The sequence below is a fragment of the Mizuhopecten yessoensis genome, unplaced genomic scaffold (assembly GCF_002113885.1).
Source record: "Mizuhopecten yessoensis strain PY_sf001 unplaced genomic scaffold, ASM211388v2 scaffold11133, whole genome shotgun sequence".
NCBI classification, from domain to species: domain Eukaryota; kingdom Metazoa; phylum Mollusca; class Bivalvia; order Pectinida; family Pectinidae; genus Mizuhopecten; species Mizuhopecten yessoensis.
In genome coordinates, this window is record NW_018408896.1 from 2,661,271 (window position 1) to 2,677,720 (window position 16,450).

The 16,450-nt window shown below is 37.8% G+C and overlaps 1 protein-coding gene across 1 annotated transcript; it reads right to left on the minus strand.

Annotated features, from left to right (window-relative positions):
- Nucleotides 1-1,213: 1,213 nt before the first annotated feature.
- Nucleotides 1,214-16,207, minus strand: LOC110466455. Its single transcript, XM_021522955.1, has 8 exons — nucleotides 15,826-16,207; nucleotides 13,520-13,754; nucleotides 8,545-8,666; nucleotides 7,978-8,166; nucleotides 6,164-6,600; nucleotides 5,313-5,406; nucleotides 4,748-4,833; nucleotides 1,214-4,207 (listed from the first exon to the last, which is right to left on the minus strand). Exons 1-8 carry the CDS (start codon nucleotides 16,205-16,207, stop codon nucleotides 4,178-4,180), a joined length of 1,575 nt encoding a protein of 524 aa, XP_021378630.1. The 3' UTR covers nucleotides 1,214-4,177.
- Between the last annotated feature and the right edge of the window lie 243 nt (nucleotides 16,208-16,450).

A 16,450-nucleotide genomic window follows, 5' to 3' on the forward strand; every position in this document is an offset into this window, starting at 1 on the left:
TCTCCTTACGTTTTTCCCCAAGGGTTTTTATAATCGATTTTGAGTTAGAATTACGGTTTTTGACACTTTTGTATGTTCCTCTTTTTTCTGAACATTAAGCATATGTTTTTAAAATTGTAAAAGCAGCTTTTCAATAGCGGATACATTTTCAAAGTCTTGTAGAACCCGAGAAACATCTTAATTGAAGATCTATAGGAGGCATAATATCCCATTTCTTTCTTATGGACAGCAAATAAAACCTTCTGTGGCTGTTCTTAAAAATTTGAACAATCTATGGGGATTTATTAGAACCTCCAAATGGAAGAAAAACATACTGTTGATTTCAGTGATAAGATATTTTCATCAGATATTCCGTTCAAATAGATGTTTATTAATAACATAAAAACCTTGCCACGACAGGATAAAAAAACCGAATGCTCTGTAATTGAGAAAGTGCACTTGGATCGCTTTAGTTCTTACCAATCAATTAACTAATTTCGAATTCAGTAATTCCCCTGTTTAAAAGTGCATGGAAGCTTCCGTCAGTATCGAACTTTTCAATTTTCTTTCATCAGATTATGTCCCTTGTTAGGATTTAAAAAACTGGTTTAATAATTTGTTTATGATTATGTCTTTTTCGGGCTTACAGGTCCCATCAGTTTTATTCAGACTATTACAATTGAGATTAATTCGACAGTGAACAGTAGACATAAGCAACTTCAAAACAAATAACAGTATAAAAGATATCTGATGAAAGTAACCGATGATTAACAGCACTTCAAGAATCTTTACCGTCTTACCAACTTATTTCCGATCAAATTGTTGACAACATGTAGAATGTTTTCTTTACAAACTCCTGTACTGTATTACAATAACATGGAGTGTCTTGACTTTCACAGGTTTACGGGTTTTAAAGAATGGCCAAGACGATATATTTTTGTAAGTTGTATACTCAAGATTATTACTGTTCCTATCTCTCAGTGCCTACTACTACGTTATACATGTATATACTTACCTTTACTTTTAGTCTTGAATTCAATCATTCGAATCAACAAGATATGCAAATAAGCAATACAAATTTGGAGAAAAGTCTTGAAGAATATGTAAATTACTGAAAATGACACAAAGAAATACTTAAATTTAACTCTCTCTCTATATATATATATAAACTTTATTTATTTTGCAACAATTATGAAACAAGATAATTCAACTTTTATTAATCACTCTTGTTAGCCCGGGGGTCTTTATGTGGGAGGAAACTGGAGTCTATGGAGAAAACCCACGTCCGATCGGGGAATCGAACCCTGGTCGCCTTGGTAAAAGGGGAGTGCGTTATCTATTGCGCCACCCGACCACCCTTACGAAATACTAAAGACAACACAAATAAATAACACTGAAAACAAAGCATAGCAGACGATACGAATACCCTCACACTTCAAAGTCATAGGAATTGCGGAGTTTTTTGACTGCACGAAGGTCGAAATGCAAACTTGTTGGCGACATGATGTTTTGAACATGTGTGTAAAGTTTCGTAAAAATGGGAAAAGTGATGAAGTCTGTATGTAGAGCTCATATAAAACTCTATTTATTGATACAGTGACATAGTGTTTGACCGCAGAAAGTCGAAATGCATGTCTGTAGAGTGATGACCTCGTATGAGACACATATATTATATACTAGTATATATATGTACACCGTACGGGCAGATCTATACGTAACCAGAAAAAACAAAAGATAAGACAAAGAAATACCAAAGCTTCACAAAGAATTATTAAAGAAGCACATTGAAATGCTACAGGAAACACGAAATGCTAAAGGTAACTTAGAAACACTGGAGATATAGTTGAACAATATTGACAACATTTACTGTATGTGTACTATTACAAGTGCGTCATATTTTAAATTTAATTTCCTGTTTGATAAGATAAACGTGTACGAGTGAACGGAAGTATTTACTTCGTTATAAGAAAGTGTGAACACTCGCAGATGTCTAAAGCGGCAATTTACACGAGTATATATCCGGTAATTGTTCATAAAACTGCTTGTTGTTTTCTGATAAGGAAAATTCATATTGCAACCACCCTATTTATTTTACTTACATTCATCAGAAATAGGTCCTATAAAACAAAATTTAACAAATGAGATATAATTTCAAGTCTCTGATATAAATTCCCGTGTTTATGATCATTACGTCTGCAAATTGGGCTGTAAAAGAATTCGTCCCGATACATAAAAAACAAGAATTGTTCAGGAAAGATCAGTCGAAGTGGCTATGGACACAAGTCAAACAGAACACAGCGTCTAAACATTTCTGTTTACATTCCAAACTTAGTCAATCAAAATGCTTGCAGATGTTTGTTTATGGTGAATCATCAAAATTTGTGTCAGTGGTTTTATAACATCAAAACTTTACATTTTTTTTTATTTAGATCATTATACGGAGGGGCAAAATTAGCACAGTACTCATACAAGTCTGCTTCTGACAGTTTTGATGTACACATTTCTTGTTCACGCTTGCTTCATTGATCAAGATCTCCCCTCCCATAATTTAGGTGTAATTTATTTTATTTTTCGACAAAGAGAAATAAAGGAACACAATGTGTACATACACTTTTACTCTCCAGTCTTAACACCAAACATACACCCTTTCAAAACTTTTTTGCAATTGCTCACAATCTGAAATATCTTTAACAGTCTAACAGTCTAATAACATGCTATCATCAGCAAACAGCGACAAGTTTAAAATTGGATGGCAGATCGTTAATTAAAAGAACAAATAATTCTGGTCCTAAACTAAAAATTGTGGAACGCCGGAAGGTACATCGCACCAACCGGAAGTTGCACCGTTTATCACAACACATTATTATCTATTACATGGGTAGGTGTTGAACTTATCAAAAACATAACCGTTAATCCCATTTGATTTAAATTCATGGGATAGTAATGTATGTCTAAACTTGTCAAATGCACTAGAAAATTCAGTATATATGGCATGAACTTCATTATTGTTGTCGAAAACCATTGTTCATTACAGATGACCGCGACAATGTAACAGAGGAAATAATTATTTCACTGCTTCCGCTAGGAATTGAAGTCAGAACGTTCAGTTTCTTGGTCTGATGCTCTACCGAATGAGCTTAAGTGAGACTCTCCCAAACACGTCTTACCAGACATAGAAAAATTGCTAACGGACAAGATATAACAGCAGTGTCATTATTTCTCCATTTTCCTCATTTTTTTTCTTCCTTTATGAATCTTATCTGACATATACATAGACCTAGATCAGTGTGACAGCAGATATGCATCATAATGGTGATTACGCAGCAAGCGACATTTGACGCCACAGGACAGCTGCATTTTTTACAGTTGAACGTTGCTTAAAGGATGGTCATCGTTCCTGAAGTGTTGCGTGTATGAACACGTCGGATGCTTTTTCTGAAAACATTGCTGCAATATGCCTTCAGCCCACCTTGTCCGGGTGTCGTTTAAACAGCCAAGTCACCATGCAACAAACAGCCTGAAACTGTCGTAGGTCACCATCAGCCGTAGACACTCTCGTTTTATCTTGTCACGATCTAGTGTTTTTAATGGTATCATAGCGTAAATAGAAGATTGTTAAACATTCTACATAGGATGTTTTGAGTCATTTAAATACTGTTATTCATTTAAGCTTCTTTTATAAGGGTCTGACGATCTGTTAGGGATTTTCATAATGTATCTCGTCGTGAGTGTGTGCTCCAACGAACGTACATATTGAATCGCACAATTGTTTCTTTATTAAACTCATCATTGGCGGTGTGATGAGATACTTCTAGAGAAGACTGTTGTTGATCTGATAAGTATCTTTTAAATGTTACAATGAGTGACAATCCTTAACAAATTGCTCAAATTGACGACAACTCGGAAAACCTCTCATTGTTTCTGACCTGTTATCTATCATACTTTACATGATAAGGAAATTAAAAAAGGGTCAGTATACTGTCCGACACGGTACATGTTCAAGGAAGACACAAAATACTCATATGTCGGAGCGTGTTCAAGGCTCTTCAGCAATTAAACAAGTCAGTTCCTATTATATAACTTACAAGCACTCAATGTGTGTAAGTTGTCATACTTTTCCTTCCAACCGGAATTGCGTTATAAAATTCGTTTCCGTACATCGGAAACACGTCATCTCGGCCTCAGGCACCTTACTTCCCTAGTTTCCAAAACAGTTGTGAAAGGCAAGCTGAAATTAAAATTTAACAAATGAATAATTAAATTCGAAACATCCTCCTCAAAATAACACGCTAATGCTAACAAATAACTCTGTCATGATGAATCAGTTTGAATAAAAACAAGCTTGCATCTTAGCCACTTTTGCCAGGTCATTTATGTTATAGTTCTAGTGAGAAGATGGGGTTCTGTTTCCAGAACTACTAAATGATGTCTTATTTTGAGTAAAGGCAACAAACATTAGCCATAGATTAAATTAAATTATCTAATACTTCATCATTATTTTCACTTTAAATACATATTGTTCCACCCGCCTCTGTAAATCTCCCCTTGTGACCACACTGATTTCTTACGAATATGACATAATATGTAATAATGTGTAACATGATAACAAAACAATATGGAAGATCACACCAAGAGAACAGCTTCCCTAGAAACAGCAGTTTTGAAAAGAAGTGCATGCAGGACAAGGTTCTTAACTCAGAAGAGAATTGAACTAAAAGATATCTAGTCATACAGAAATCTAAATTATCACCTAATCCAGGTTACTTACCATGTCAATATAGCCGACAAACCCCGCTGCTGTCGACGACTCCTTCCCGATCTCCATAGGACACGGGGACGATTTTATGGTAGAAGCTGTTGAGAATAAAGAATATATGTGATCACATGGTGTCTGTCCAAAGTGGCTAAATGAATTACCGTAAGATTCAGGGTTGTATTGGGCTATAATAATAATTCGAGGTTCTTATATACCACTTTATCACAACCTAGTTTGTAAGTCGTCTCAGAACGGTTCACACATTATTATCCGTGGTTATAGGGCCTTTGCAACCAGCAAATATCTTTCTTAACTCCATAGGGAGCATACAGCCGGTGCTGCCTTTTCGGCGCTCACAGATGGCATACAACAATTCTAGCACTGCCCAACCACTTACTCATTTACAACTGAGTAGACTGGAACAAGCGGAGTAAAGTTTCTTGTTCAAAGATACAACCGCAACCCTTCGGTCACGAGCACGGCGTCCTACCACTAGACTACCGTGCCTCCATGTTATGTTTTATTCAATAACGTAGAATAACAACAATCCAAGCTATAAATATCTACACGTATTTACCTCCAATGTAATCCCTACGTTCCCTGTGGTCAATGACGAGACGGACCTGTCCTCGCATGGCCTCCAGCTCCACCACCGTCCAGTCGTCCAGTCTCTGTAACAAATGATAGTTAAGCGCTCAGCGCCATCGCTCTCACTGATAGTCTAATACCATTTTCTCGTCGCATGTCAGGTTGCGCAATTAAGGTCAAATGCCAGCAATTAGATAAAAATTACTATCCTCATTTCCTACGATGCTTAACAAATCGGCCAATCAGCAATATAAGGGTGGTGAAGGAAACATATATATCCCAGTTACACATCCTCGATATCCAGGTGTAGCGCTTACTTTCGCTCTCTGCACCCCTGGAATATGTCATAGCAAAATTGAAGGCACGAAGATAGCCGTTTGATTGGTCTAAGGTAAAAAAAAAAAAGACCAATCGCTATGCTGATACCTGTCATTTGAAGATCACAAAGGAGAGACGCACGACTTCAAAGTCTGTCAATTTTTACCGTTACGTGACCGCGAGATTCTTTTAATGTATATGATGTATATCAAAGTATCGAATTACTCTTCTTGTCTCATTAACAAGATGGCACTCACTGAGCCTTCAATTTTGTTTTGACATATTCCAGGGGTGCAAAGGGGAAAGTGAGCGTAACCCATGGATATCGAGGATGCAGCTAATGCTGAACTAGAAAAGAACATCGGTTTCTTTAATTTCGAGTACCGGACGTCGCATAGAAAACAACCCTGATTCTTCAATGAACCAGATCAGATGCGTTAAACACATTTGCAGGGGATCAGTATCTAATATAATGTCTCACAAATGGCGGATAAGGAAATTTGAGTAAGAGATGATACATACCACATCTGACAAGACAAGATTGACCATGGCACGGTTCCTTAGAGTTACATCAGCATGTACCTCACGTTTAACGGGGTTCACACTGATTCTATATTTAGAAGTATAATTTCCACAAGGTCCATCTCCAAACAAGTTGTAAAGTTGGTCCTGGTACTCAAAGTTCTCGTGTAACTTAAATCGAAGCATAAATTTAAATCGATGAGCAAATGTTATGTAGCTCATCGTCCATATCGTTAAGAATCCATCTCTCCCTAGTAACAATGATGTCTCCCCTACACTTCCGGCTAGTCGAACAAACCGGACGGAATTTGTGGCAAGAGATGGCACAGAGCGATCGTCCGACATGGTCGTCCGATTGTAAATAAACCGGAAAGAAGGTCCACAGAAATCGCCAAATTGCCCGTCATCTTGGGAGGGAACTGGTACTCCTTGGATTCCTTAAAGAGAAAACAAAGTACAGAATAATAGTAACATATCATGGCATTTTCTTCTCATTCTAAACACAACAAATGTATATAGGATCATATAGCACATCCGGTGAAACGTTATGTATGCCGTTTCGATGACAGAAGTACCATATGTGCTTTTAAATCTTTATCAGGCAAACGAGCAGTTAAGCACTTTGGTGTTTAAGCTATAAAAGATGTCAACCGAATTGACAAGTCAGTTAGGCTAGGTTTTTTTTAGTTTCTGGTCATGGATTTGCAATAGTATATGGGCCTCTCTTTTTGTATACAGAACTTAACAACTTCGATGTATCCGACTGGCTACCTGGCTCTGCTCCGTTCACAAGTTCCTCTCGTTGCCTCTATCTACCACTTTGGCATTATTCTGCTGTATGGGATAATGTCTGTGATTGCCTATTTTTTCAGGGACACCAAATACGAATATCTGTTTCCCAAGGCTGAGAATATCCGTTAAATATAATGTTTAGACAGACCCAAAAACAGTGAACCCGTTAAGGCCTTATGCTGAGTACACCGGCCTCTTTGGTTACACTGTTTTAATGTCTCTAGCATACACTAGGACATTGTATGTAGATCAGAATACCATGTCAAGAACTTGAGAAGTCTGGTGGAAATTATGTCCGCCATCATGGTTCACAAAGACGAGGAATATTACACAGAAACAGCATCAAGTTCAAACATGAGTAAGAAATCAACGACCCATGCCCGTCTTTGCATACCTCTTGCGAAGAAAGATGTCATTGGTTTGTAGGAACAATTAGCAAACAGACCGTTACTGAATTTCGAATCTGATCACCGTCTGTACCAGAGGTCGGGTGTTGTACGTACTATACTAAACTGATGTGATGCAACTGTCAACGGAAAAGCAAGACAAAAACCTAGGAGAACGCCCTTAGTAACACAGACATATTGATAACCGGAAAGAGATGTCAACAAAGTACACAAACCGTTTGAAAGAAAAAGGAAGAACAAGAAATGAAAGTCGGATGGCTATCCTTTGTATGAAGGGATTATCCCAAGCCTTACTTCGGATATATCGCAATCACGACAGACATAGCAACAGCAAAGAAACCCAACAAGACTCTCCTTTACATCCCAGCTAACCCTGAAGATAAAACATCTACAAAAATGTCGCTAAATGCCTGTTAAAAATTGAATCATGTTAGTGACAGTTGCAAACATTACATCTATTTCCTAAACAGAATAAACCAGTACGTAACTATTAAAGCCTGAAAGAAAATTTTGTTCGCTGAGGTTTCCTGTTACAACAATGGATTAATGTATTTAAGCTTTTTGATCAACTAACAAACCTACAATAGCACGCTGACAAACCAGTACTTGTATTACCTGTTGATGTAACAGCTGTAGTAGTTGTCCTATGGGTTGTGGTGAGGACCTCGGGGACGGGAAAGGTCTCTACGCAACCGCAGGCGGGGATGGAGAACAAGGTACCGGAAGTGCAGCGCCTCAGCAAGAAGAACCCCCCGACCTGTTCTATATACAGCTCGGGCACAAGTAACGCCTCCTTGACACACACTGTGATCAAATAACATTTTAATTAATTACTGGGTGTCAACATGTGTAGGTTAGAATGATGGAAGATCTTGGTTACCATCGAGAATAGCGAAACTATAAATACTTATTAACATTTAAGCTGTTAGAATTCGAGGGGTAACCACTGGGATACACGTTCGATTTGAGTAGTTGTTGCTTTGATGTTAGGATTTGAGGACACAGTGCGACATTTTCTCACAAACTCAACACTATTATAAACGTTTTAGTTTGATTTGTAGTCAGTTTTCAATTATAACCCGATATATGGATTGGTACGTAGTGTACATTTCTAGTGTAGAAATATGTGATATATGCTGGGCTAGTTGTTTATGTACCGCTGTAACAAAGATATCAACACACCTTCGATTTGTCGAGCGGGAACCCAACTCCGTATGACAGTGATAGCTTCTGTCGTCTGTCTTAGAGTCAGCAGCAGGACCAACAAAAGTGGCGGGTAAAACGTCATCGAGATGAGAAGATACCTGCAGGGAATACATTAAAGACATTTTTCATTCTGAATTAAACCCATGCTTCTATAAATTGGAGTCGGGGTATTGATGATGCTATTGTGTAAAACGTGATTCTTGTAGAGGCTTATCGAGCAGAATAAAAAATCAGTTTCCAATTTCAATTGATTATGTCGAAGGAGTAATAAAACATAAGCCATCAAAAAGGTAATGCCTTAATTATGATCACAAACTTCTTCAGGTCTGTAATTTACCGGTCATTGAGTGTAAACAATGAATGATACTTTCAAATCTGTATTGACCATTGACTGATGAACAAAACAACGTCATATTGTAATTGATTTTAATGTACAGAATACAGGTAGTAAGTTTAATGGCCTGTCTCAACAAAACACATAAAGCAGTCAATGTTAATGGAATATCGGTGAAGGTGATTGGACAGTGGTGCCATATACATTCTACCTGACCAGTTGATGACCACCTTTTTATAATTGACCATACAATCTGAGACCGCTGTCCTTGCGTAACCACTGTTTGACCACGTGGTCATTGGACTGTGACAGATGATTAATATTGATTTGACAATCAGTCATTGTTACTGAAAGCCTGTTCAGCTTAACGAATCGTAAGCAGAATTATTAGAATGCCATTTTGGGAATAATCTTAATTAAAACGTATTTATGTGTTTTTTTTTTTCTATAAGTGAAAATTATTAGTTCCATAAATACGGTTTAAGCTTTGTAGTTCATTAATTTTAACATAATCTAAATAGAAATATTCCATGAAAGTGTCATTAAGTTAGTTAACTACAGTCACATCAAAATTGCAAAATTTCATGAAAAATATCTTATGTAATATTCTGCATAAACAGAATGTGTCTATTACGTTTCACATACTATATAATTATCGTTGTACGATAGTCCAGGAACATTTTAGAGCTTGGCCGAATATCTATTTGAATAAATGTGTCTATTTAGTATTGGTTATAACTAATTCATAATGACGTTTGACATCTATTTCCTGCTTGCTTGAAACTCCGTTTTAAAGCCAAGAATAACTTGTGTAAATGTACTCGAGGTTTGTTGTAAGGTGAAGGACATTCTCCTTTTTTGTTGTAAATGTTTGTGAATTGTGGTTACCGTGTGACTCGATGACGCTGATGATGGAGGGAGATTAGGGATGAAGATGAGAGAGGGGATAGTACACGGACTATTTTCAAACTGAATATGAATGTTTCTTTCTGAGAGTGTGATAGACAGTCTGATCATTGATACATTTGTGAAAATATAATGATTTCATGAAAGCAGTAGTATAAACAGTACAATGTATCATATTTTCGCCAAACACAGTAGAATACATCAAATTACACGAAAAATAGAGGATTCAAAAAGAAGCTGAATTTTATATCATTCGTCTTCACGCGCTTAGGCATACAGGTCCCGCTTGTATAAAACATGTCAATTCCAGAGATTTCCTCAAGACTACCGTAGACAATACATTATTTGAGATTTTTCTCAACTTTGAGATGTTTTATACAAGTGGTCCCAGTTACTTTAAACGCAAGACAAGCACCAAATTTACAACGTAGTCAAAGAAGAAATGCTTGTATTAAATAATAAAGGAAACGTTAGTACGCAACTAAAATGTTTTGTGAATTACAAAAACAGTTAATTTGACATAGTTTGAAAAGAACAGTAGAATAAAAAGAATATATATATATAAATGTAAAAAGCGAATGAAACAATGTTACTTACCCCTCACGGACAGTTATAATTAATTCCAGATATACTTATGTATTACAAGAAATATTAAATATTAGTCTTCTGAAAAAGCTGTCTCGCTAACAGGCGCCGCTGTCCAAGCAGAGACATACTATACTATCAATGTATATGATATGTTGAACAAACACAAACACGACTTATGTTTATTTGATATCTCTGCTTTATTGATTGTTATGTCGCTGTTGTATCGTCACGGTCGATTATACCGTGTTCAGTGGGCTTGACCGGTCGTGACCATGAAAATTAACGGCCAAAACAGAACACGACATCAGGCATAATGGGGGTTCCTTTATATGTGTTTTACGGGAAACTGACAAATTGAGGAAAATATATATTTTTTATTCCCGTAATAAAATTGAGTATATTGGTATATATTTTGAATAAACGCAAATGTTTGAAGAACACATTTCATTCCATATTTGTAGTTTGTTAGAACGTGAGTATTTAACGCTTTTCTCCAACCTACTGTAGCGAATCCCCTTATGGTGCCCCAAATGAGGACATCCTTAATTGGAGCTAAACTGTAGTTAACGACCATACGGATATGTTATAGCAGGTGATGGCCCATGTAAACCAGACTACAACACTACAGCAGAATGTCTTACAAGGTCACCTGGAAGACCGGGAGTTCATACCGGGACACGGGACATAATTGTTTCCTTTGGGTCACAAGTGAAGCCTGGGTTCAAATCGGGTGACGGGACATCCCCTGGTCACACGTAATGCCGGGAGTTTAGATCAGGGGACGGGATAGTGCCACAAGTAAGGCATGTACTATCAGATCGGGCAAACGACATAAATGTTTCACAGAGCCACAAGCAAGGCTCGGTGTTCAGACCGGAATATCAAATGAGAGCTAAAAATGTGAAATCTATATTAAATATCAAAATGTGGAATCCATATAAAATATCAAGTGGAATCCATGTTCAATACGCGTTAAGACAAAATATACTTGAAAACAAGACACGGATATCACCATGGAGTGATATTGATAAAGGGAATAAATTTTACATCATCGTTACAATGAATGTACAACCAGTAAGTGTTATTGTAAAGTTACCTTCTATACCGTATTGAAGACATAATAATGATTAAAAGGGTAAAAAAAGACAATATAAAGAATTCATGTTCGAAGGCCCGTAACGTATTTCGAAATAACATATTATCTAAAGCTCTTTAAGCATACCAATCAAAAATCAAGATTGATGTGACCATGTACCCCCCCCCCCCCCNAATACCCTATTAATATATTATAGGAGAATGTAAACAAGACAACAAATTGATTGGATTGAAAAAAAAATATAGTTAAATGTTATAAACTTTGTCAGTGAAAAGTTCTGTAATGTTTTAACATGTCCAGTTTTTTTTATATCAACATTTCATGTTACGAAATGACATTTTATAACGTAAATTATTCATCACTGTCAAATCGTCCTTGTTTTTACAATTCTATACCGGTAAAATATCTTACTCTGATTTTTGTGGTTTAATCAAGCTACATCCATCTTTGTTTGAAGCTGTTAGGTACACGTCGCTGTGTTAAATTTTAAATACGTATATGCAACTTCCATATATAAAAACAACAACACATAAAACATCGATTACGATGTTAGTTGGTGTCTTTAAATATGACTTATCAGGGGGTTGTAATTTTGGGTGACTATACAATCTTTTAGGGGACTTGCTGAATCTTAACTTATAATATTGAAATTGGTGTATGGGCGTTTACCAAAAACTACAGAGCACAAAAACTAGAATTGTTTCGAAAAGTCGGGTTTTTTTAAAAACATTTTTAAACACCTTTCAACAGAATACACTTTCTAACAACTAACACACAAGAAACCGTTAACATGTTTCTGTTTATTAACTCTTGTAGCAACATTTGACAAACAGTAATACATTTGGCGCATCAGGGGCTACTCACTCCAACAATTTTACTTCCATATATCTGTATTAAACTTGCATTTATGCTAATATTTTTGAATAAGCTAGACTCCAGGGGTATTGAGAGAAGCAGCTAGACTCTGAAAATGTCTTCAGAGAAGCACCTTCACAGCCCAGAGAAGTGAGCAGCTAGACTCTGAAAATGTCTTCAGAGAAGCTAATATAAAACTATGTTGAGATTCGACACCCCTAGAGAAGCCATGATGAGAGCAGCTAGACTCATGTGATACAAGAGAAGCCGCATCCCCACACTAATATAAAACTATGTTGAGATTGGGGGTAAATTCCCCTAGAACTTAAAGCCAAAATACACAGGGGTGAAAGCCCCCAATACGAGGTAGGTTTTTAAATATTAAAATAGTGCATATTATATATAATACATTTCAAAGCATTGTGACGCCAAGAACACAAATCTAGGACTAGACATGGCCTAAGAGGACATGTGGCTCTGGGCAGAGCGAATAGTGGATGGGTCAATGCGGATGTATCGCATAAAACAATCAGATGACCATCTGCCCAATGTTTGAATGACACAGTCCTCCGCACCTGCTGCAGCTGCAGATGTTGCAGCACATTTGCGAAAGGAGAGCCACTAAAAGCTTGAGAACTAAGACCACAAACTGATAAAGTTTTGTTGAGAAAATTTAAAAACGGTTGACGCATTAAAGGCTTAGTGAAATCAAGTGTTTCAACAAATAAAGGAGAACTGGGTATTGCACATTGGGAACCCCTATGTTGTATGTAAGTATGCATTGTACTGACTGGAGACAAAGCACTGTTTTCAAACACTTTGACTGCGACACCTTTTCTGAAAGGGTCTGTCTTAGAAGCTCTCTATTACAAATTGAAACAAGACTTGTCAGGGTATACAAAAATATCACAAATACGAATATAATTGTTGTCGGACAGAGCTTGGCAAGTAAACTCGCCACAACCCAAGAAACCATAAAAGCTGTCTTGTATGCACATGTTAGTATAAAGCTAGTAAAAGAATCAAATAATCCTGTTTCACATGCAAGAACATCACACAATTTAAACAGCACATTGAATGTAATAGGAAGACGTAGAATGTAAGACAGTCTGAGCGTATCAGCAATTGGATCTCCTAGTTTGTGGCGTATGTAGTAGAAACGAACACCTGACAGTTCTTCGTCAACAGGTGGAAGAGAGTTTACCGGGAAAGTAATACCCATCATCATAAGCACAAATGTCAGGAAACAGTTCAAAGCTGACTTATAGGTGGCTAAAGTTCTAGCACTAAGGTTTGCATTCCATAAACAGTCCACCTCGGGATTCAACTCATGAGGAGGGAAGACATGGGCAGACATGGCACCGGAAGGACATCTGCGTGTGGCGCCAACATCCGGAAACGCCCCATCTGGTAACGAGAAAGAGAATCAGCGATGTTATTGTCAACTCATGGTATGTGTTTAGCATGAATCACAAAGTTATCGATGGCTGAATGGTACGAAGTCTTCGCATAAGACTCATAATGCTTTTCACCTTTGATCTCCCTTTGGCAATTATTTCAACAACGGCTAACTTATCACAATGAAACAATATTCTTTTCTTGTGCCACTGATGCCCCCACAACACGCAAGCCATCACAATTGGGTAGAATTCCAAAAGGGCCATAGCAGTGTCTACTTCACTGAGCTCGGGTGGGAATGTCCCCTGAAACCATTTGTTCATGAAGAAACCTCCAAATCCTTTGGAGTAGCATCAGTGAACAAGGGATGGTCTGCCGCTGCGGTAATGTGATCATCTAGGAAAAAAGATACACCATTCCAATTCTATAAGAAAAGTGAAAACATAGTAATACATCTACAAGCATAATTCATATGTCCCAGTAAGCAGAGTAATTGCCTCTTGGTGCATGATTTCCTATTCACGTAATATTTGATGAGGTCTATTAGACGTAAAATATTCTCTGTTGGCAAACTGACTTCCATTCTTTCAGAGTCCAAATACACGCCCAAGTACTCTTATTTAGTCCACGGTCCTACAGTTTTATAAGCACCAATTGGAATGAGCAAATTACCAAAAATATACAGAAAACATGCCATGGAATCGGATGCATTAACCTGTGCAGGTTCCAACACGAGAAAGTCGTCTAGCAGATGAAGAATGTGTTTGCTATTGTAATTGTTTTCAGCGATCCAACACACGGCCCGCGACAAACAATCGAAGATCTTGGGGCTGGAGCGACTCCCAAATACTAACCGGGTAAAGAAATAGTATTTGTTACCCCACTTGATTCCATGAAAAGGCCATAAATCAGGTTTTATAGGTAACAACTTAAAGGCATCCGTTATGTCAGTTTTCATAAGTCAAACGTCTTTACTCAAACTTTTCAAGATGCGAATAGCGTCATCGATAGTAACATATTTCAGTGAACACGTATCCTTGTCGATAAGGCTGTTGAGGCTAGGGTTATCACCATCCTGATGTGGGGCTGACATATAAACTATGAGACGTTTCTTTTTGGAATATTTGTGTTCAACTAGTTCAATAGGATTAATTCTGTATCTATCGAATGGGATGCCGCCAAAAGGAACTATCATAAGCCTTTGTCTAGTTCTTTCCTTACTAGTTCTGAAACACTGTCTGAGTCTCCGGTAGCTGACCTCAGGTTCTTGCATTCTAAAGAATTATCAGGTATATTTAACATGCCTGTATCAAAACAATAAGCAAGTCCATTTAACAAATATTCTGCAAACTCTCTATCCGGATGAAATTGTAATTCTGATTTTAAATGTTGAACATTGATAGGAGTGCTGGTTGTCACATGTATCATTTCCTCTTGGTGGAGGGCTGAACCACTACTAAAGGGCACTTAGATTGAGGATGATTCCCCTTACAGGACAGACACAAATGCATGAAATAGCAAGGGGTTCTAATACACTCGAAACGAACATTGTTGTAATTGTTACAAAGTTCACGCCCTTCATTGAAGACACGGTGGCGACCCTGAGAGTCGACGTTGTCGGAGTTATGCGATCTAGAATTTTTGTTGTTTTACTTCCTGTCCAGAGGCTGGACATAATCCAATGGTATGGGGGGACTGTCACAGACACTACATGATGTTGGACGGATATTTGAAAATAATGTTGCAGAGCAGCGTGTTCTCTCGCACAGACCTATCGATTGGTCTGTTGTTGTACCTCAACTGTGCGCTGCCCTCAGGGAAAATTGACGGTGGTACTCGTAAAAACCTGACGAGTAACGAGTGCCCATGTCAACAATGTCTCTTTCCTATAAATCTAACTTCACACGCCGGGACGGATGCGCCTCGCACATGACATGTTTGTAGACACCGAATGCCAGAATGAGCTCACTTAAGGTTATAATTATATTTAGCCTGGGGTCTGCCTTGTCTGTTACACAACTTGGGTCGCTCTGACAACAATAGTAGGGGATGAGCAGCGCATCAAGATTAGCATCCCTACCTGTAATTATGCTTTGTCTTAAGGCAGGTGAAACTGTCTCCACTAAAGGCAGGGACTCGGCAGCATAACTATAATTTGTCCTTCTAGCGTTGTTGTGATCTAGCGATGTCGATTCTGTCCTGAAATTCTGATAGGCTGAATTAAGATTAAACACAGGAGTCGTAGGAACTGTATTTGAACTTCCCGCGCTGAAGACATCCACACTCGTGTCGATTTGCCGTTCACTCCCGGCCGCTGCTGCTACCTGTACCCCGTTGTTTGTAGCGGTCTCGACACGCCTGCTACCTGACAAAGGTGTCTGTGGACGTTCAACTAGGCGACTTTCAAGACGAAGATAAGACTCCTGGAGAGTTGCCTCGCTCTCTATCAGCGAACTGGTCATGTCTATTAGGTTCTGAGCATTGTCAGAGTTGTTGTTGCCGCTCTAGATCCAACTAAACCGTTGCATTATGGGATCGCGCACCTCCGACGTTTGGCCTAGCTTGCGCATCTCTCAAGAGTTTTACAATAATATTGCAATTGATTGATATAGATATATATGTATGTGGCTTGAAACATTTACAAATATATTTAACACGTATACATTTGCATGTAAACGTTACATCTTGCACCGTTCTATGATATT